Source organism: Scardinius erythrophthalmus, assembly GCF_964197995.2.
Source record: "Scardinius erythrophthalmus genome assembly, chromosome: 2".
In the NCBI taxonomy this organism is placed as follows: domain Eukaryota; kingdom Metazoa; phylum Chordata; class Actinopteri; order Cypriniformes; family Leuciscidae; genus Scardinius; species Scardinius erythrophthalmus.
The window spans coordinates 8,246,801-8,268,994 of NC_138222.1; the positions used below are offsets into that span (position 1 = coordinate 8,246,801).

The 22,194-nt window shown below is 46.9% G+C and overlaps 1 protein-coding gene across 3 annotated transcripts in view; it reads right to left on the reverse strand.

The window, feature by feature from the left end:
• Nucleotides 1–22,194, reverse strand: part of zfhx3b (zinc finger homeobox 3b) — a 159,800-nt gene that overhangs the window by 87,125 nt on the left and 50,481 nt on the right. For all 3 annotated transcript variants that reach the window (XM_081358883.1, XM_081358881.1, XM_081358882.1), the window contains exon 2: nucleotides 6,242–9,326. In XM_081358883.1, the coding sequence (XP_081215009.1) occupies nucleotides 6,242–9,290 (3,049 nt within the window). In that variant the 5' untranslated portion in view covers nucleotides 9,291–9,326. The remainder of the gene's footprint in view (nucleotides 1–6,241; nucleotides 9,327–22,194) is intronic.

A 22,194-nucleotide genomic window follows, 5' to 3' on the forward strand; every position in this document is an offset into this window, starting at 1 on the left:
ATGAATGTAGACGGCGAGGCCCAGCCCGCCGCCGTACATATTTCCTGTAAGGAAATCCCGCTAGACCAGGCCCACGATGAGGCAACGCCTCTCGTGGAATGCGCTCTAATGCCCAACGGGCACTGAAGGCCCTTGGTAGTATAAGCCATTGTTATGGCGTCAACCACCCATCTGGACAGGCTCTGTTTCGAAATAGCCGTTCCCTTGGAACGTCCACTGAACGAGACAAAGAGCTGCTCCGTCTGTCTGAAGGCAGCGGAGCGGGACACATAAGCTCTTAACGCCCTAACGGGGCAAAGACAGCTCGAGTCCCCTTCCTCGTTTGACCCCGGCAGGGCAGACAGGGAAATAACCTGAGCCCTAAACGGAGTGTTGAGGGATTTCGGCACGTAGCCGTGCTTAGGTTTGAGTATGACTTTGGAGTCATTGGGCCCAAACTCCAAGCACGTTGGACTCACAGAGAGCGCGTGCAGATCGCCTATGCGCTTCACCGAAGCGAGGGCCATCAAAAACACCGTTTTGAAAGACAGATGTTTGAGGCTAACAGATTGGATAGGCTCAAAGGGGGGGCCTTTCATGGCTGCCAAGACCGTAGAAAGGTCCCACACCGGGACTGAGGGAGGTCTGGGGGGATTCAGCCTCCTAGCTCCCCTGAGGAAGCGGATGACTAAATCATTCCTACCCAGTGACTGGCCTGGCGTTGCTGTCGAGCACGCTGCGATAGCCGCCACATAGACTTTGAGCGTGGAAGGGGATCTGCCCTTATCCAACAGCTCTTGTAGGAAGGAGAGAACCTCCGTCACCTCACAATCGAGGGGTGACAGGCCCCGAGCTGTACACCAGCTGGAGAAAACCGACCACTTTGAGGCATAAAGCCGCCTGGTGGAAGGCGCTCTAGCCTGAGTGATGGTGTTCAGCACTCCATCCGTGAGGCTAACGGGTAACCGTTGAACGTCCACGCATGAAGGGACCACAGCTCTGGGTGTGGGTGCCAAATCGAGCCCCTGGCCTGCGAGAGGAGATCTCTCCTCAATGGCACTGGCCATGGAGCGGAGTCTGCTAACTGCATCAGGACTGGAAACCAGGCTTGGTTGTCCCAGAACGGTGCTATAAGCAGTACCGGGCATTTCACTTCCCTGACTCGCTCCAGCACCTGAGGTAGGAGGGAGACTGGGGGAAACGCGTATAGCGGGCAGTGCGGCCACTTGTGGGACAGCGCGCTGTTGTTCTTTGAAAAGAACACGGGGCAATGAGCGTTTTCTGGGGACGCGAAAAGGTCCACCTCCGCTCTGCCGAATCTCCGCCACAACAGCCGGACTGTTTGTGGGTGTAGAGACCATTCGCCCGTGGGAACATTGTTCCTGGACAGCCTGTCTGGACCCAGGTTGAGTGTCCCGGGCACATGCACCGCTCTCAGCGAGCTCAGGTTGCGCTGAGCCCATATTAGGAGGCGCTCGGCCAGCCTGTAAAGGGAACTGGAACCGAGGCCGCCTTGGCGATTTATGTAGGACACCACGGCCGTGTTGTCCGAGCGGACTACGACGTGTTGGTCCTTGATGTGGGGACAAAAGCGCGTCAGCGCGTTGTGAACTGCTAGCATTTCCAGGCAGTTGATATGATGGAGCTTTTCTCGTTCTGACCAGAGGCCAAAGAACGGCCTGCCCTCGAGCAGCGCTCCCCATCCCGAGGTGGATGCGTCCGTAGACACCACTTTCACTCTCGAGGAAGTCCCCAGGCTTACACCTGAACGGTACCAATCGCCCGCCGCCCATGGTCTCAGGGCTGCTGCGCAGTCTTGATCGACTTTGAGGCGCAATCGGCTGAGTGCCCACGCTCCGCGTGGCACTCGCGCTTTCAACCAGAACTGCAGAGGGCGCATGCGAAGCAGGCCCAGCTGGAGAACTGATGATGCTGAGGCCATGAGGCCCAGCATCCTCTGAAAACGTTTGAGCGGGATAATCGCACCGCAGCGGAAGGACCTCGCTGCGTGCTGTATGCGCAGCGCGCGCTGTTGCGACAGCCGCGCCGTCATAGAACGAGAGTCCAGAACGATGCCCAGAAACGAAATAGTTTGGCTGGGGTTCAAGGAGCTCTTCGTCCAATTGATCGTGATACCAAGATTCTCGAGGTGATCGAGTAACATGGTTCTGTGCTCCACGAGCTGAGATCGTGATTGAGCTATGATCAGCCAGTCGTCCAAATAGTTCAGCACTCGCATGCCCCTGAGTCTGAGGGGGGCGAGCGCTGCGTCCATGCACTTCGTAAATGTACGGGGTGCCAGGGACAAGCCGAATGGCAGGACTGTATACTGGTATGCCCGACCCTCGAAGGCGAATCTCAAGAATCGCCTGTGGCGTGACGCTATCTGTATTTGGAAATACGCGTCCTTTAGATCTATCGACATAAACCAGTCTTCTCGGCGAATGTGCGCGAGGATTTTGCTGGTTGTGAGCATTTTGAAACTGCGTTTCACTAAAGCTCTGTTTAGTCGTCTTAGATCTAGTATGGGTCTGATACCACCGTCCTTTTTGGGGACTAGGAAGTATCTGCTGTATAGCCCCCCTTCGCTTTGAGCTTGGGATACATGTTGTATCGCCCCTTTGCTCAACAGTTTTGATATTTCGGCGCGAAGCAGGTGTGCTACTTCTGAATTCACCGTAGTTTCGACGCGCGCTGTGAAGCGTGGAGGGCGCCGACAAAACTGTAGCGAGAAGCCTCTCTTTATAATGTCTAGCACCCAGTCCGAAACCCCTGGAAGCGCGGCCCATGCGTCTGCATGGCCGGCTAGGGGTTGGATGCGAAGCGCGCTCTGTTCGGTGTGCGACGGCGGCGCTTCGGGGCGCGCTAGCATAGGCGTTACGCCTGTGACATTTGAGGCGGGGAGCGCGCATAATACAGCGGGCAACACGCTCATCCTCGACCCCGCTACAGTGTTTATCTGAACGAGGGAGGTCTGAGAAGGTCTCATGGGACTCATGCAGCCTACAAGTGAACGTGGGCGGGGACCGGGCACGTTTACTGCTTTGGCCGCGCTGTCTGCTTGAACAGAGCGGGTGCTCACAGGTCCCGTTTTTACAGGGAGCCTGTGGCTTGCCAGACATAGCGTTTGTGGGCACTGGGAAGTGGGCACTTTGACTATGTTTGTGGCGCGATCGAACTGTGTCGATCTTATGAGTACGGGCCCTGTGTGCAGGGCTGTGCTTGTGTGTAGGGATGGGCACAGGGAAGTGGGCATCAACACTACATTTATAGCACCATCGGCCTTGGCCGGGACACCAGAAAATACACTCTTTTCGGGATTTATCTGGGTAGCCGTAAAAACGGCTTTTGTGTGCAGGCAAGCGGGCAGCTGTGCGGGCTTGTGCTCTGCTGAGAACGCTGAAGCAGTCGCAATTCCTGGGACTGAGACAGCGGTGCGCTTTGGTGAGGGCCCGGTCGCAACGGGGCTTACACACCTGCGCTTTCCTAGGCGTGCTAGGACTTCTTTGGGGCTTCCGGCTTCAACACAACCCTTGGTCGCGGCCCGCGGTGAGTGGGGCGGCGGCTGGTAGAGCGAGAGCGAGGGCGTGAGCTGCGCTGCTGTCGCTGAGAGGGGGCGGCCGGAGGCTGAGGCTGTGAGCTCCGAGGGGCCTGTTTCTCACGGCCCGCTGCGGAACTGGAGCGCTTCGGTAGGAAGTGCTTGAATGCCTGTGACGCTTTCTGGGCTTCGGAAAATCTCTCCACGAACTCGGAGAGAGAAGATCCAAAGAGGCCAGCGGAGGATAGCGGGGCGTCGAGGAACGCGTTGCGCTCTGCATCAGCCATCTCCGTGAGCGTCAGCCACAAATGCCTCTCGGCTACGGTAGCGGAAGCCATACAGCGTCCCATGGCTTGTGCTGCAGCCTTGGTAGCGCGGAGGGAAAGATCCGACGCGCTTCTCAGGTACGTGATGCAGATAGCTTCAGGTCCTATCTCGTCCAGTTTGCGGAGGAGATCGCCTTGGAACACCTGAAGCGTGGCCATGGTGTGCAGGGCCGATGCCGCCTGCCCAGCGGCGGAGAAGATCCGCGCGAGCAGCGACGACGTCATGCGGCAGGCTTTCGACGGCAGCACTGGCTTAGTCCGCCGTCCAGCAGAGGGCGGGCAAAGGTGGGCTGCTATCGCCTGTTCCACCGGCGGCAGAGTGAGGTAGCCTCGATCCTGAGCATTATCCAGGGAGGAAAATGCTGGGGATACAGACGAACGTGTTCGTGCAGAAAAGGGAGCGTTCCAGGCCTTCGCCACTTCTTCATGAAGCTCAGGAAGAAACGGAGCGGGCTTAGACACAGGAGAAGAACGCTCACCAGGGAGGAAGCTACCATCAAGCCGGGTGCGCGAGGGGAGTTCCGGTGCAGACCACTCGAGGCCGAGGCTCGCCGCGGCCAACGCGAGTACTCGCATGAGCTCCCTCTCGATGCTAGCTCTAGCCGACGGCTTTCGGGCAGGATGCGTGAGATCCGCAGAGCTCGCCCAGTCTTCACTGCCTGAAGCTAGCAGAGAGCAGGAATCCTTTTCGACCGACTCGACTTCAGAAACAACTTCCTCAGATGAAGCGGCGGCAGACTGCGGGCGCTGAGCATCAGGAAGTGCTTCGGGGGAAGCCGGTGAAGCTGGCGGGCGAGCCGGCGAGCTTTGTCGGGAAGAGGTGGGTTCCGGGGCCCGCTGCGAGCGGCGCTTCTTACGCCGCGGCAACGCGGCGGGGGGCGCAGGCTCGGAGAACTGTGCCAGGCGAGTCCGCAGAGTCGCCATCGGCAAAAGCTCGCAGTGAGGGCAGCCGCCGTCAGCGAGCGCGAGCGCTGCGTGTTCTTCGCCCAGACAGAAGACGCAAATAACATGGCGGTCTCCATCGATGAGCGGGGCTCGGCACGAGCCACAGGATGGCATCTTGAAAAAGACGCGGCTCTTTTAGGGGTGAGTGTTCGGGAACACTGCACACACACATACACAAAACAGAGCAGATAAAGGATATGAAGCGCCGGAAAGCGCAGCAGGTACGGCAGTAGAAGGCGGCGAGGCCAGCGGCTTCGAGGGCTCGTCCCGCTGAAAAGCTTGCCTCGACGACGCTTGCTTCTCCGTGATCCAGCGATGCGTGAGCTTCGCTGAAGAGATGAAAATCAGTTGAATCAGCCTACTCGAGCTCCTTTTATAGGGGATGGCCACACCCGTTTCGGCGGGATGTGACGAGGAGCGCGCGAAGCGCTCTCATTGGTCTGATATTGCATCAGCCCTCGCTCGATAGGCTCATGCAGTTGCCGCAGAACAGCCAATGAGTGAGCGAGCCGTCTCGCCATGGCTGTGCACTGCTGCAATGCGTTTTACAAATATGAAAATTAAGGATAATTTTGCTTCAGTATTTCGTGAAAAGAGACTTTTCCCGCAGCGTTCTACGAACGCAGTACGAGAGAACTCTCGTAAGAGAACCGCATTCTCATACATCTAATTCACCAGATATGTTTATTATTATTCTTTTATAATTTTTTTAATGTGTCAGCCTTTACACAAACACAATTTTTCTTGTCTCGGGCATTAGACTTAGCATGATGTCTGTGTCATGCCTTTATCTCAAGAAAGCTACATTGTACTGAAAATGCTGTGATTGACGTTTTCATTATGCTTGCTTTACAACAAGTTAAATATTTCACCTCAGTGACGTTACTCATGTTAGTTAAAGATGGAAGAGTGAACCATTCATAAAGCATAATGACTTCTTTCCCACCACATTCAATTTGTTTTCTACACTATTGGCTGAGTGGCCCCTATCTCTCTGCATACTGACACTTGCTGTCCTTCAAATACAAAGCAGCCTTATTTGTGCCTCTTCTTTATTTATTTTCTCTTAGCTTCCCTCACACACCTTTTTAACAGTTGTTTCAGAGAGTGAGTGCATGTTAAACAAGGAAGGTGTGCCTGAAGGCAACAGGCAAAGACAGAGAGCTGTCAGCTTGGGGAAATAAAGTGTTTGTAGCTGTGTGTTAGTAAAGGTGGAGATAAAAATGTAGCAAGAGTGAGTTTACAAATTCTACATGTGGAAATGAAATAAAAATATAACTGAAAAAGAAAATGTTCACCCAAATAAGATACATTTTTAATAGTTTCAATTGTAACCCAAGCACACAGGAAAGGCTCTTATTTGTGTGCAAATAATTACAGATAAATAGTTAAAAACAGAGACAATGAACCCATTGAACCCACATGAACTGCAATGTGTTAATTGTAACCTCACCTAGTGCTGGGGCCAGAGCTGCCATGTTGGGGTCCAGATGAAAACCTCCAAGCAAGAACTGGGCATCAGCTCCAGAGGGCTCCATCTTAAGGCCTGGTGGCAGGCTCATGTTTTGGGTCAAGTAGTATTGGTACAGCTCAGCCTCTGAGGGTGAAGGCATGGCCCCTAGACCAAGCCGGCCATGCTGCATTTGGGTCATGTTCTGCTGAAGCAGCATCATGTTGTGCATGTGTTTCTCACTTGTCATGTGGATGCGCAGGTTACGTGCTACATTTGTCTCATAGTCACACACTTCACACCGCCAGGTGGGCTTGCTTTTTGGCTTGGTAGGTGAAGGGGCACCACAGGGCCCTGCCATGTGGGTGGAGGACTGGGCTGGATGATGGTGGTGACTAGGATGATGGCTGCTGGCCTGGGTAGCAGAAGAGACAGGTACCACCCCACCTGGCGCATGCCCATACACCTGTTCACCAGCGGTTGGAATAGTTCCTCCATTTTGTAACGTCTGCATGTTGTTAAGATGCTTGTCAGACTGCATATGGATGCTTAGGTTGCCTTTGGTGGTAGTGGAATAGTTGCAAACCTCACAGCGGAAGGGCTTGTAGCCACAAGTGTAGCTCTCCCCACGGGCAAGGCGGGGGTGACTTTGCCCACTGCTGCAGTACATACAAGAGCCTCCAGAGTCAGGGTGTTTCTCCTTCATGTGGGCCTCCAAGGTTTGCTGGTATTTGTAGTGCCAGTTGCACTTTGGACACTTCAGTGTCTTGCACGAATTCCGCGAGTGCATCATGGTCATATGGCCACCCAATGAGCGAGAGGACCCTAGGACAGTATCACACTTTGGGCACTCCACCCCACTCCCTCCACTGCCCCCAGCCCCATGGTTCTGGGTGCATTCACTCAGTCCTGACATGTCACAAGCAGCTGTGTGATGGAGGTGTGTGTGGGCATTGGGCGAAGGGTGTGGGTGGTGATGGTGGTGAAGGTGGTGGTGGTGGTGGAGGAGGGCACCGTTGTCCTCATCTCCCTCTGCTGAGCATTCATTTGGTTCAGGAGCTGTGGCACTATCTCGATTGGCACATTCCTCAGCAGCAGCATTGGAGGCTAAAGGGGAGGACGTGCTTGCAGTGGAGCATGCAGCCCCATCCTCCTCACCCCCTCTGCTGGCGACTGCCGCCATTGCCTGGGGGACTGTAGACCCCTGGCAGTTAAAGCTCAGAGGGAGTTCTGAGGTCCTCCCTCCACCGTCTGCAGCCATCCCATCCTCTGTCCCTCTGATAGAAGAGGATGACATGGAAGCAGAGGCTTTGCTGCTAAGTGCAGGGCTGGCTGCAGAGAGACAAGCAGAAGGCTGGAGAGCGCTACTAGGCATTAATAAAGGAGATTTGGAAATGCTTTGGTTTGAGACAGCTGGTTCCCCCACAAATCCGCCACCGCTGCTGCTACTTCCACTACAGGCCACCACAGTGCCTTCATCCTCTATCTCTTCATCTTCTTCTTCTAAAAGAAGCTCATCCTCTTCCTCTGAGGCCATCTCCTCACAGCGAAGGAGAGCCTTTCTTTCACAGGTTTCTGCATCCCCATCCTCCCTTCTATGAGTCCCCTCTTTCCCCACAGACCCCTCTGTTCTCCTACCCTGTGGCTTGGACAGAGTGTTGGAGTCTTTGGCTGGGCCTGGGGTTGACGTAAGGGAAGATGGTTTGGGGCTGCCAAGGCCCCCCAATGTGAGGAGGGCTTGTTGCTGGAGACCCGAGTCAGAGTCTTTGTTGAGGAGGCTCTCACCTCCTTCACTACTGCTGCCCCCTTCTAAATGAACCCCACTGAACGTGCCATAGAAGCTCTGGCCTGAATTTATGGGTACCAGGGTAGGCGGTGAAGGAGAGTTCTTATTTTTTGGTTCTAGGAAGCTAACGAGTGGCTCTTTGTCTTTCCCGATGCCCTGTATAATGGCTGATGCATGCTTGTCGCCTAAAAGCCTGCGCTCATCCTCACACAGGGTCATGCGATGGTCATGGACCGCATGAGTGACAAAGGAGCGTGCGTAGCCAAAAGACAACTTGCAGAGGAAACACATGAGGATGGGCTTGCCTTTGCCATAAAGGGCCAGGCCGTCAAATTTGGAGAAATCCACGTTGTTGGGAACATCTTTGGATACACAGGACTTCTTGGCAGACCCATCGCTGTTCAGGTAATCTTTGTTGCTTTTGTGCCGCACATCAAAGACGCGGAAACTGTGCAGGACAGGACTGAGGCCTGCCAGGGTTGAGGTATTGGGGAAACCTTGGTCTGAGGAGCCGAACCATTTTCCGAAAGACGAGGCTATATGGAACGTGTTGATGATCTGAGGGTACACTGAAGAAGAGGTCCCAGCCGCCTCCCCTGTCTTTCCCCCACTGGGGAGAGAGTTTGAGGGGAGCAGGCCTGGTTCTATGCTCCCATCGCTTTGGATCAGCTGGCTGAGACTTTCCACAATGTAGGCAGAGCCATCAGGCTGGTATACTATCTCTCCAGCCAGGTTTTCCACATCACTACTCTCCTCTTCCTCCTCTTCCTCTCCTTCTTCGCTCCCACTCTCTGTGGCTCCCCTCCTATGGGAGGGCTGTTGCCGCATGAGCATGGGCATACCCCCTCCACTTGGCACCATAGGTACACCAGGGAAGGGCTGCAGACTAGGAAAACAGCTGTCAATCTCCATTTCATCCAAGTCTTCCAAATCTTCGTCCTCCTCTCCACAGCTCTCTCCCTCCTGTTCCTCCTCTAACCCCTCTCTTTTGGGGTGCAGCCGTCTGGTAGTGGAGTTATCGCTGGGAGCCTGTTTTTGCTTCTGCTGCTCTCTCACAGCCTCGCAGGGTGTACTGGGATTACGTAGCTGGGCTGAGTGGGATGCAGAGAGAGACAGGGGCTCCAAGGAAGGGGGCTGGTTGAATGGTGGGACCTGTGCGTTAGGGTGATCGTTCCAGGGTTGTGGATGGTGCTGCTGCTGGGAGGTGGCAGAGGAGCCAAGTCCATCGTCTGTCCCAGAAACCACGGGAGACTCACAGCTTTCCATGCTGAAGCCTACATGAGGCGTTCATCGCATCCAGGCCTGATGAGAAAAGACAAAAAGAGACAGGTTTAACCCACTGCTTGAAACATATGATGTCTCAGAAAGTAAAAAAGTACATAATAGACACCTTTAATATTTTCATTTCATTGTTTCTATGCAAGCTTATTTTCAGTCCTGCGATGTTGAACATTTAAAGAGCCATAAGAAGCATCTTGATAAATGGTGAAGCAATGTACATATATAGAGAGTGATAGAGAGTGGGGAGCAGTATAGTAGATTAGATGAGAAACAAAAGTGTGAGATATAATGGTGGAAAATGACAGAGTGCTCATTAGGTTAGATTAGGTACTTAAACAATATCTCAGACAAGCACTAATAAGGCAGCTCAAATGCTTTATCCTGTCATATCAGCCAGTTACCATCTTTTATCTAGACCTTACACACAACACCCAGAGTCTGCTATGTTCTAAATCCTGCATACATTTTCTTCTTCTTTTTTTTTAATTAACGTTGGGTCTGAGAAACACAGTAACAGAATAACTTAATGGATAAAAAAGCCCCATTGTGCTGCTAATTAGACACAGTGAAACCCGCCATCAGCACATGATCCATCTCACACCCACAGAAAGAACTGAAGGTTACAAAAATATATTAGCCACGCTGTTTTAGGACATCCATTATAGAGAGATCCCACACACAGAACACACTACATGAATATAACATGGGAATAAGATGCATTTAGTTGATGTGTATATGATTTTTACAGCAAGACATGCACAACATACACAGAAAGATTGGTTTATATTATTTTTAAGGCCTTAAATATAACATCAATGTTGGTACTCCAAATGCAGTATATAAATCTAGTATCCAATAACTTCCACACTTAGCCTGGATTCAAACACTCCTCTGCCTCTGAAATAATAAATGGGAGCTGAACTTTCTGAGGGTAGTGCTGCCCCGAGCAAGGAAAGAGCCATGAGCACGCCACAATTTCAAGCAGGCGATAAAGGAGATAAAATGATAGTGAGAGATACTGCTGAGCTAATAATTTTAATAAAGGGATGCAGGCAGCATTGATTAAAGGGGGCAACCGGACTGAAACCAATAACTCTGGCCTGCCCTTTCACCCTCCATTGCTGAATATTACATGAGCAAAGTTTCCCGGCAGCACGCTAACCACCGTGTCCTGCCTGATTAGCACATTCACTGCCTGCACTTGATTTATTTACTTATTTACTTAGGGATGCAAATTTCAGAAGTGATCAGACACTGTGTCTGTGGCCCCACCCCCACCTAATGTATTAACATGAGAGCGTTTGGCTGGGGAGATTGATAATGTTTGATTCCCTCTTCATGAATGTCTGATGAAAATTCGACACCCCTCAACTCCAACACACAGAGCCACCCACCCCTCCCCCACCCATCAAAATCACAATGTGTGCATGCACTGCCTGCAAACAATGCCCATATATGTGCAAGTTAATTATGGTGGTTTAATTCCATATCATTTTAACAATAATGAAACATGAAACAGTGTATTTTGTCTAATTAAACAAACACCCAATACAAATAATGAGGTTGTTATATTGACTAAAACATAAAGATTAAATACTCTGAGAGTTGTAAATGGTTAATGCCAAGTTAAAGTGCTTCTCCATCATTCCAGTACAAAAGAATTAAGTCAATCAACAACAATAAGCTTAAATTCTGACAGAAGGAGTCCACAAATAAACTCAATGCTGCTGCAGCATTATGGGATTGTATATAATAGATGGAGTAGAGAACTACTTAAACTGTTAAACATAAACAGCTTAAAGATTATGACACACAAATGGTCATTCCTGAAAATCTGCTATGATACGCTTTTCATTTAACGCAAATGAGATGGCTTCCTATAAAGAATTAAACAGTGCTAGAGAGTGGCGGCCCAAGCCGTCTGGGCGCGTCTGCTGCTTACTGAAAACAGGATTGCCCTTTAAAATGGAGATGGTCTAATTCAATAACCCACAGTGGTTACTGATGTGCAATAGGATTGTCTGGAGTCTGCCAGTCGCAGATGGGCGGGCAGATATAATGTAGTTTGTCCGCTCAAGGTTTGCTTCCGAAGCAACACCTGTTTGAAGAAGGGAATCTTTAATCTCACTGCACTAACGAAGGTTCAGACAGACAAGCAGGCGCATACTCAGTTAACAACAGGAAATTAGTATTAAGCTTTCTTCTCACCCTGTACATGAGCCTTTGGCTAAAATATGTAATGGCACAGCGGATAAGTCAAACACACCATAAATATATGTATATAAAAAAAAATATTTCCTTGATATCCTATACATTCTGTCATGACGGCATCATCTTCATTAAACAGTCTGCTCTATTAAGGCATGAGGCAGGACTTTTCAGAGCAGGGCAGGGTTTCTCAGAGGCACATAGAAACTCGTCTCAACTCAAATTAGGCAGAAAAGAAAACATTCCCTTTTAATCAGCCAAACAAAGTAGATAAGGTTTTTAACGATTAAAAAAAGCACAGTACATAAAGAAAGCTGTTAGAAGCTGGTCTGGTTGTCATTTAGAGGGGATAGAAATTGAGATAAGTTTTTATTTATGGGTCCTTTCATTTGGTGGGATTTACTGGCTGAGCAAGAAGGGAATTAAAGGCTAAGGAGCCGTCTGATTATACGCACGCACAATCACCTGCCCAGGGGACAGGCCTCCAGAGGCCCAGTGCTCCCTCTCCTCTCCTGGGGAATTAACTCCTGCTCGGCCCCAGCTGAGAACGGCCATGGGGTGCGGCCTGACCCTCACGCCCCACACCCAGCACCCCTCAATACATAAATAACGTATCCTTCCAGAGAATATCAGTGGAAGAAAAAGGCTTCATCATCACCTCCCTGTGGTCTGCAGCAGGCCTTGCTTTTCTTTTCCCATTTCCCGCCAGATCTAGCCATCGCACAGGCTGGCCACTACAGGGTTAGGGCGCTTATTGAAAAATCAATGGCATAAATGCTAGGCAAGTTACAGGAAGATATGGGAAGGAAAGATTCCTATTGATAAAGCAGGGAGGGCCCTCTGATTTTGCAAAAGGGGATATATTCATTAAACCTAGGTGAGAAGGCTTAATCTTTGAAGTATGGCCAATTGAATTGCAAATATACGTTGGAAAACTGTTCACCCCACTACTGTATTGTCAATCTTAATGCTAAGTTAGGGTGTCAAATACACTATTCTTCTTTAGTAAAGGCACTGTAATGTATTGTAACGTTACAGAAATTTCAGTTTAAAAAATATATATCAGCGCTCTCAAAATATTGTGTCAATATGTGGATGACACGTGTAGTTGAATACATGTGCGCATAACTCATTATATATTTATAAAAGGACAATGAGGTAGATTAAGTAGGTTCTGCAGCAGTGCTCTTTACTCCTATTTTTTTTTTATAATGTAACATTCTCCTCCCATCATATGTCTCAGCCAATCAAAGCAAATAAATCAAAATCAAAGTAAATATAGTTATTCAATAAATAAATAATAAATATTATGAATTCTATGTGTTTGTTGTTGATTTAAAGGATATAATAAATATAATAATAGTATGATAATGCATCATATTTCTGGCCAAGAAAGCGGTAGAGGTTTAAAAACACGTATTAACCCTGCATTTATTGCTATATAAGCATTTGTTAAAAAAATTATGTCAATTCAGTCAAAAAAAAAAAATAATAATAATAATAATAACACTAAAGCGTCTCATTCGCTAAATGATTAATAGTGACATCAGTGATTGAAAGCCATGACTCGTATAATTCAAAATGCAGAAGTTCCACACTGGGTATTTTCAGTCAGCATTTATTCAAATTCAGCTTTATTAGTGAGCAAAGGTAAACAGAGAGGACCGAAAAATTCCTCCACCTTCTCTTCCCTGTCCTGAACGTTTAATGTAGACACAGCGACACTTCAGAGGAGTTGCTGCGTCAGAAGGCAAAAAGTCACCTCAGGTCGATGGCACTCTGGCTGTAAACACAGCTTCCCGTAAAATCAATGATCTTTAGTTCAAGCTATCAGTCTGTGCAACAGAAATAGCAGTGGCTGTGATGAGACTGAGGCTGTGGAGAGAGGGAGGAAAAGCGATAGAGAGAGAGAGAAAGAGAGATCAGTACAGCTTGGCTGTCGGTAAGAGATGAGAGCACAGCTATTTGCTGCTACTGCGCACAGCTGTACTGCCAACACAGCGCTGAAAACGGAACTAAATGCCGGTTCCCAGCATGCATCTCTCCCAAAGCCACAGCCATTAGTGTGTCAGGCCGGAGTGCTCTACCTGCACGCTGGCACTGGTTAATAGATTATGTTGGTTGTGGAAATAGGAGGTGCTCCTCTGTGACTTAATGTAACAGTAAACATCTGCAAACTCATCTGTTACTAATTGGTCTCTGGCCTGAACACAAACGAATTGATTCCGAGGTATCAATAGCGTTCTCTGTTCTAGGCGCTGAAACTGAATCCTGGTGATAATTTTCGCTCTCGGGTAACAGTATAAGATCTGTAAACGCAATCAATGTAGCAAAACAAAGGGAGCATAAAAAATGTTTTCCTGACAAGGCGTGTGATGCAACGTCAGGCTGCCTTTAGCGGCATTTATTCAGCCGATGAAATCTGGAGCGGTTTCAAAGGCAGCTAGCTGAAGGGGAATCCGCACGCCGGCAAAGTGTCTCATCACTTTTGGTGAGTGCAAAAGAAACAGGCTCCTCGTGTAATTAGAAGTGGTTAATTAGCTGTGGGTTAATTACTCAGTTCGAAGGGGAAAGCTGGCAAAAAGAGCTGGTGGGGTGGTAGAGTGAGGGGAAAGTGGCGAACACGCAGCAGGAAGCTCCCAGTCTCCTGCCAATTAGCAGGCAGCATGGGGGGCTGGCGGAGAAACGGGGCCGGGAGTACAAATGAGCTTCACACCAGCCCACTCGCAGCCACTGAACTAATACCACACTCAACATATCCACATTCCCCTATTAAAAATGCATACTGTTGGAGATTCTCCGCTCACTGTTGTTTTTGGTAAGCGCTTCCATTTGCCCAACAGCCACCCGTTTCTTCGTCGTATGCAAAGACTTAAAAGGAGTGTTTTTCGCTTGGATATCAAAATAACCATATTCAATTGAATAATAATAATAATTTGAATATGAATAAGGCGTTTATAAAACAGGAAAATGTCTTATTGTTTCGGACCCTGCATGCTGTCTTTCTCTCTCTCTCTCTCTCTCTCCTCTTAACAAATCTTACAGGAAAGTAATAGCACATTATTTGCCTCCACCTTCCCCAGTGGTTGGTTCAGATAAAGCTTTGTGTTTTGTAAGTGCATAAATTATCCCAGGGATAAAGGTATTGATGTATAATCAGAGATGGGTGATCATGTTCGTGCTGCAAAAAGCCCTCCATTCACCCCCAGGCACATTGAGAGCGCACAGCATGCTCCACAACACAGGAGGGAGGAGTGGAGAGAGCCTAGTTACTTCTCAGAAAGAGAGAGCGAGAGAGAGAGATAGAGAGAGAGAGAGCATTTGCCTGTTTACCTATCGTGAAGAATGTTGTCTTCATGTGCCTGCCTGTACACTTTGCATTTGTGAAAGAGATCAATTCGAACAAACAATTAATTACAGGATGTTTTCTCCTGACGCATACTGAAGGCATGTTTAAGACACGCTCACTGTAAACCCAAAAGAGGGATTATTTTAAATAAAGAAAAAAAAAATAAAACTTCAAACTTGCATGTTCAAAGGGATTGCAAGAGTTGGTCAGACAACACACAAAAAAATTAAAACATTTAAACACACATACATGTATTTATGATAATTTATTTGAATAATTTAATTTGAAATATATCACAAAAAAACTATATAAAAAATATATTACATATTATGTTAATGTACAGAAATGTTTTTTCTTTATACCTTTTGTAAAAAATCACTTTGGGGCAAATGTGTTATTTAATTATTAATTATTAGCTAAACTATAAATATTAAGTAAAGCAAATAATATATATTTTTAATCATAACTTTGCTGTTGGTTAGGGTTAGGATATAGTAATTTAATACTATATTTAACCTTAGGATTAGTAAGAGATCAGTCATTTAAAAACCATGGAAGTCAAGGATAAGTCAGCATTTAGATGGCTAGGTAAATGTGTGTGTGTGTGTGTGTGTGTGTGTGTGTGTGTGTGTGTGTGTGTGTGTGTGTGTGTGTGTGTGTGTGTGTGTGTGTGTGTGTGTGTGTGTGAGAGAGAGTTGGTAATCATCACGTTGTGGGGACAAAATGTCCCCACAAGGTTGGCAATATCCGAAATCCTTGTTCGTGTGGGGACATTTTTTGGTCCCCATGAGGAAAACGGCTTATAAATCAAAAAAGTGATGTTTTTTCGAAAATGTGAAATTGCAGAAAGTTTTCTGTGATGGGTAGGTTTAGGGGTAGGGTTAGTGTAAGGGAATAGAATATACAGTTTGTACAGTATAAAAATCATTATGTCTATGGAAAGTCCCCATAAAAAATGAAAACACTACGTGTGTGTGTGTGTGTGTGTCAAAGCCAGCCAGGCCCAAAGGCTTTCATTTTCATTAATTATCAAATCTCCTCTATTAATAGCTCAAGGAAGCGGCTCTCTCCTCTCTCGTGAGGGAGTGAGACAGAATGAGACAGACAGACAGATAGATAGAGAAAACATAAACTTAAGTGTGGAAGGTTAGAAGAGAAATATGCAAACTACAGAGTTTTTTTTTTCTTTTTTTTTCTCAAGCACCACGCTTATCTGTCTTGTGAAAAAGAGGGAAGTTGACTGGGTCAGATAAAGAGATTGAGTTCTGTCAACATCTAAATAATGAGACCACCACCACTATGCTTCCCTCTGACTCCTTTATGACACCACTGATTTATTATACAAATAAGACATATTACATTTCATTTGCTATAAGGAGTCAGCCCACTCCCTCTCCGTCCTTCCTCAATCACTTCCTCCTCAACTTCCTGCTGTCCAAACATCTCCCCCACTCACATGTACCCTCACTGTTTCATCTCTCCTCTCACTGAGGCTGCAGTTAAGGCAAGTCGACCGCAAACACGGTTGTTAAGATGATCAATACCATTGAAATATTAAACCTTAAAAAGCCGCATTATTGATTGTAAGGGTGATGATAAAACTGTTCATTATCATAATCGCTGAAGCTCCATGTAAATGCTTGAGAGAGGGACTTCAGCTGCACACAGCACTATGACACTGGATTGGTTTTCCAGAGCTGTACATTTGAGACCTGTATAAGACCCTTATATTTTTTCACCCTGCAGGGTAATGCCACAATATGCTCTTCGACTATGTGCTAAACACCTGATCTTGAACCAAAGAATCAGCATCAGGCAGGATGAATAGAGTTTGGATAACCCACCTCTAATCCAAGGCCTTTTTAACTAATCTGGAAAACAAATACCTCAGTAATGACCCAGTCCTGCACCTGGTAAAACAGAGCAATGGGAGAGACAGCACCTGGAATTTGCCAAATAGCCCAAGTAGGGCATTCTTAAAGGTGCAGACACCCTTTTAGTGCACTGCTGAAACAAATCCAAGCTATCAGGTGTCCCAAAAGTGACGAGAATCATAGTGCAAGAAGAGGCAGGCTTACTCTTGAGCTTAACACTCTGTGTCAACAAGTGTAAAACTCACAAACGTTCCAATAACTGGCATGCCAGGGCACTAAGAGTTACAGGCTAGCAAAGGTTGCACAGAAACACTGAGAGGCTTGAAGGCTGCCAGGCAGAGCAGTCACGGCGAGGCCTGGTGTTTTGTTAAACGTTTAAACCCAAGGAGCGCGATACGATCCTTCTGGATGGCATGGGAGGGTAGACTACGGAGGAAACTTGAGCGAAGAGGGCGACAGCTGTTCAGGGTTCAGGAGTCGGAAAGCAGTAACGGGGAGGGAGAAGACGAGATATACTACATGTCCTGCCCTGGCCCTGGGTATTCAAATAGTTACTGAGGATCTAATACCGGCGCAAAGGCAAGCACGCTCGCACAAACAATGGGGATTAAAGGGTGTCCCAGTGAAACCATTCTGTGAAAGTTATTTCTTCACTCTAATTCTTCAGCGGGATATCCTGGATAAATAATTAGAGGCTATCTTTGAAGACCCTACACTGCATCTCCATTCACTCTCCACTTCACATTTGTTAAAGTCATTAATGACAAAGACTTGGAAATAAAGTACTAACTCTTTCTCTTGTACACAAATACTTATTTTATGAGTTCTGGCCCAAATTCCTCTCTGCTTAGTTAAATCTCTTATCCTGGGAAAGAGCTGTGCTCGCTTTAAGCAATAAACCTCAAGGGAGGATGGTTTTCTGCTGCACCCCCCACCCGCCCCGACCCCCTTTAAAGAATTATGGAGTGTTAATAAAGACCAAGAAATAATGTGTTCTTTAGAGAAACAGGGGGAAGCAAAGCTGGAGCGTTATTGGCGTTGAATGTCCAGACGTTTAAGAAAAACAAAGAGAATGAGGGAGAGCGAACAAATTACGGTAAAATATTTTTTGCAGGCCGCTTTCATAGCATAACCTACAGGTGGGAGTTTGAGGGACTGCCAGGTCGAATTAAAGAGATTCCTATTGATGTCACTAACTCTTAAAACCCAGCTATTCTCAAACAGCAGCAGAATACATCTCCAATTAGATACCCATGCTCTGACTTACTGACAGTCTATTTTTATCAGCAGACTTGTTTTCAGCAGAATCATAAACAAAAGGGCAGCTGACAGCTATAATGACATTGAAAGCTTCATTTTTACTCACAACAACCAAATTGTTAAGGTTTACACTATTATCTTCTAAACTACACAGTGCCAATCCACCTGCAGATGGTTCGTGCTCTGTAACAATTTTCATTATCTAAGTGTATCGTTTTGTGGTATGTAGACACTACTCATAAATCATAACCATAACTACAGACGCCTGCGGTTTATCGCATTGTACAAACCTAGCCCGCAGTATTTACGAGAAAAAAGGCCAAGGCAAAGCAAGCGAAGTGACGTGCATTCTTCCTCAGCGGTGATGAAATGAGTAACTCTCAACAGAGGAAGAGAGTGAAAAACACTATGAGAATACAAGTAGTTAAGTGTGTAACAAGGTGGCCTCGAGGCCAGTGCTGAAAGATGTCGACGCTCTGGGTGAAGAGGAACGTTGAAAACAATTAATAGTCTTCCTCCAACTTGTCGAGGCACATAACGAACATTTCATTCAGCAGGGGAGGGGTAACAAAAAACTGAGCTTGGTGTGAATTTCGGGTTTACAAACTGAAAACTAATTCGATAATATGAAGGGCACTCAACGGATGCCCTACCTAGAGCCGGACAAAAAAAAGGCCGCACCAAGTACTAAACTACAAAAATGGCCAGGGATTTAAATTAAAAGAGCCAAAATACTTTTTGAGTTGTTAAATTACAGATCAGTAATTTAATCAGATTTATCTCTCATTTGATGCTATCACCATTGGTGATTCTGATTGTTTTTGTGCCATGTAAGGTCACGTGATTCGCAGTTCACTTCTGAGCTCTGTCTGAATGATTCTCTGACTGAGTCTGACTCAAACTACTAACTGCTAACCCCAAACCGTTTTTTGAATCAATGACTTATTAAAAAGAACCGGTTCACAAGAGTCATGTGTTTATGAATTGGACGTCTCGACTTGCAATCTTCCTCTGAGTCCACACTTTCGTGACGTAATGTCACTTTGACTGTCAGGTAGAAGTCTGCTGCAGGTCTTGTGGACTTAACGGACATGTGCACGCGACAAGACCGCAAGTGCATATTAAGTGTGTCATTTGGGAAAGGGCCTAACTCTGTGCTTGTTGTTGGCGTGCTCTCTAATGAGATGACATCTGATAAAATTGCATATGGACTCCCATTAATGGAGACTATATTTGAAATTATTGTCACAAATTTTATATAATATTTTTTTGTCACACTTGCAACCATTTTAGCCAGTCTGGCCACACCCACCAGAAAGCATCAAATTCCTAATAATCGCCTTCAGACTAAAGAAAAATACTTACAGGAAAGGCCCAAAGGATATCTGCAAACCCTTGGTCAATTATCAGGATTTAAAACGGATCCAGATCCAAGTTTAAAAGCTAACTGGTAAGAACCACTATCAGAGAGAAGGTAAAGGAGAGAAACAGACAGAAAGATGAAAGAAAGAAGAGAGAGGAGGCTAAGGATTGCCTTCCAAGGGGCGACAGGGGGAAAACCGACACCGCGCCACTAACATAAGCCCGTCAAAGTTTGCTGGCATGTCAACACTCTCAGACAATCCTGGCATTGTGGTGTCTGCCAGGGCTTAAGCCACTGTGCACTCAGCAGAGGTCAGAGAGCCCACTGTGCCTAAAAGCCCAAGCAGGGCGAGAGGAAATCCAAAGCATGTGCGACGGGAAAAAAAAAGAGTCAAAATCGAAGAAGCATGTTCTTCCTTCTCTAACATATAGGCTTTGTATCCGGCGGGTGTGGTCGTCGGACAGAGGAACTGCCTTCTATGTCCTCCTCTCTTTAATGAGGCGACTACAAGCTGTCCCCCATCCCATCAGCTCCGCTGCTGCACTGAACGCAGCACCTGTTAGATATAAATCAGCCTCACTGATTTGTGTTTGGGAAGTGAGGCATTAGGCATGACACAGGCTGTCAAAGTTCACATCACACTAACCGCAACATCTAGCTGAACTGCTGAGCGGCAGACCCAAAGCCCGGCCCAATCTCAACCCAACGCTGCTCCGCTCACATGGCCTGCCTCCCTGCACTGCACCACATGAAATGCAGATTACATCTGGAGCCCAGCTGGGCCAGAAAGAGAAAGGAGGAAAGAAAAGGTGAAAGAGAGAGAGAGATTGGGCGAGAGAGGTAGAAAAACATAGAAACTGATCTCCAGTCACTCTGTGGTCATGTTTTTAGGATTTACATCTAAGAGCAGAGGAAAAGACTGTAGCATAGAGCTCTAACTGCTGGTGACGTATCACTGTGTGTGTAATAACAGACAGACGAGAGAGAGAGAGAGAGAGAGAGAGAGAGAGAGAGAGAGAGAGAGAGAGAGAGAGAGAGAGAGAGAGAGAGAGAGAGAGAGAGAGAGAGAGAGAGAGAGAGAGAGAGAGCTGTTAGTGCAGCTTAAAGAATCTCAGTCATGTGTCAGAACAGGGTCAAAGGTCAGATTCTGGAAGAGAAGCCACATTCCTCCATAGACAGAAACATATCTCCAGTATGTGTGCCTATGAGTTTCAGCTTTTCTAAGCAACTGACTCCACCCCTTTATCCGGGGATCTGGCAGCTAAATATTAACCAGATAGGATTTCTTTTGAACTACACATACTGTATGGCAGGGTTAGGTAGACATGGAAAGTGGAAGAGAAAAAGAAAGGGAATTTAAAAGAAAGCATCATCTGCTAATGATTTATCCGGGGCAGCCATGAACAAGGGTCTATGCTAAGATGTGGCGTGTTGTGTTAAGCCGTTAGCTGCAGGGTCAGGCAGGAGGGACGAATGCAGGGCCAGGTTAGTGCCGGCAGGGGCCATGGCTCTTTGCTGCCTCGATGTAATTTACATTGCTGTGTAATTACCTGCAGAATGAGAGACTCAAAGATACATGGAAACCCCCCACCCCACCCTCACATCCAACACACACGCCTTCTTCAATAACCAGAGGTCTCCCAGAGCTCAATGTATAGGCCAGAAAATTAGCCGTAAGTAATACAGACTTGAGGATCATGCCAACAAGTAAATGTTGAGTACAGACAAATCAGTATCACACCCAGAAAGTTATTTTTGGCATGATGGTGGAGTAACACAGAAACCTTTTTCCCTGCAAACACATCATAATGTAACGACAGGGCCCATTCACTGCTGCGAGTCTAAGGGATAAACTCCCGTCCATCATCTGTCACTTCTCGCTGGGAAAGGAGGCCGGGTGGATTAAGAAGGGTAAAAGAGGCAGAAAAGCAACGAGTATTAAGCATGTTTAAAGAAAGGCTACATGTCTGTGTTCTCACCCTGCAACAGAGACTTGTTCATATGGATGTTGAGCTTAAATATGGTTCCAAAACGGTGACAAAAAAGAGACATGCTAGTTCATAGCACAGTAAGCAAAGGTTTTTAGATCTATTTGCCAGCAGTGCACACTGTTGTGACACTCCAGTGGTGAACTACCATAACCCTGCTGATAAGAGCTTGATAGATATCGAAGAACATGAACGTTTGTTTTTAAACATGACACGTGTTTGAAACTAGATTTTTTAAATATTTTTATTTATTGTATTTATTATATACACTATATATATATATATATATATATATATATATATATATATATATATATATATATATATATATATACCACTGACTACACAATAAAAACACTCAATGCTAATAAAATATAACACAATGAAGTCTGTATGTTGCTTGAAGGGAGTGGAATCTGCCAGGCCTTGAAGAGCTTGAAACTGTGCTTAATTAATGTCGTCACTGTTTTGACAAAGAGGAAGTGTGCCAGAAAACAAAATAAACATTCAATGGCTGTCAGGATATGCGTTTTTACATTACTAAAGGAAACTGGACTAAAAGATCAACAGCCAGGCACTTTGAATCTCAACCTAAGGCCACAGTACTGCTCTGCTCAATCTTCCTTACCATTAGAGAACCTGTCACACACAGATGCTGTGTCTGTGTGTGTGTACAAGCTGAGGGAAAGCTGCCAGATATAGTGCTATACTGTGAATGAAATCGCTCTGTGGAGCAGAAAGCTTGTAGTTTGTTGACTCTGCCAGGGCTCTGAGCAGGAGTGGGAGGATATGTATGCATGCCAACACAACATGGGACATGGTCCACATGGCTTAGAATGCAGATGAG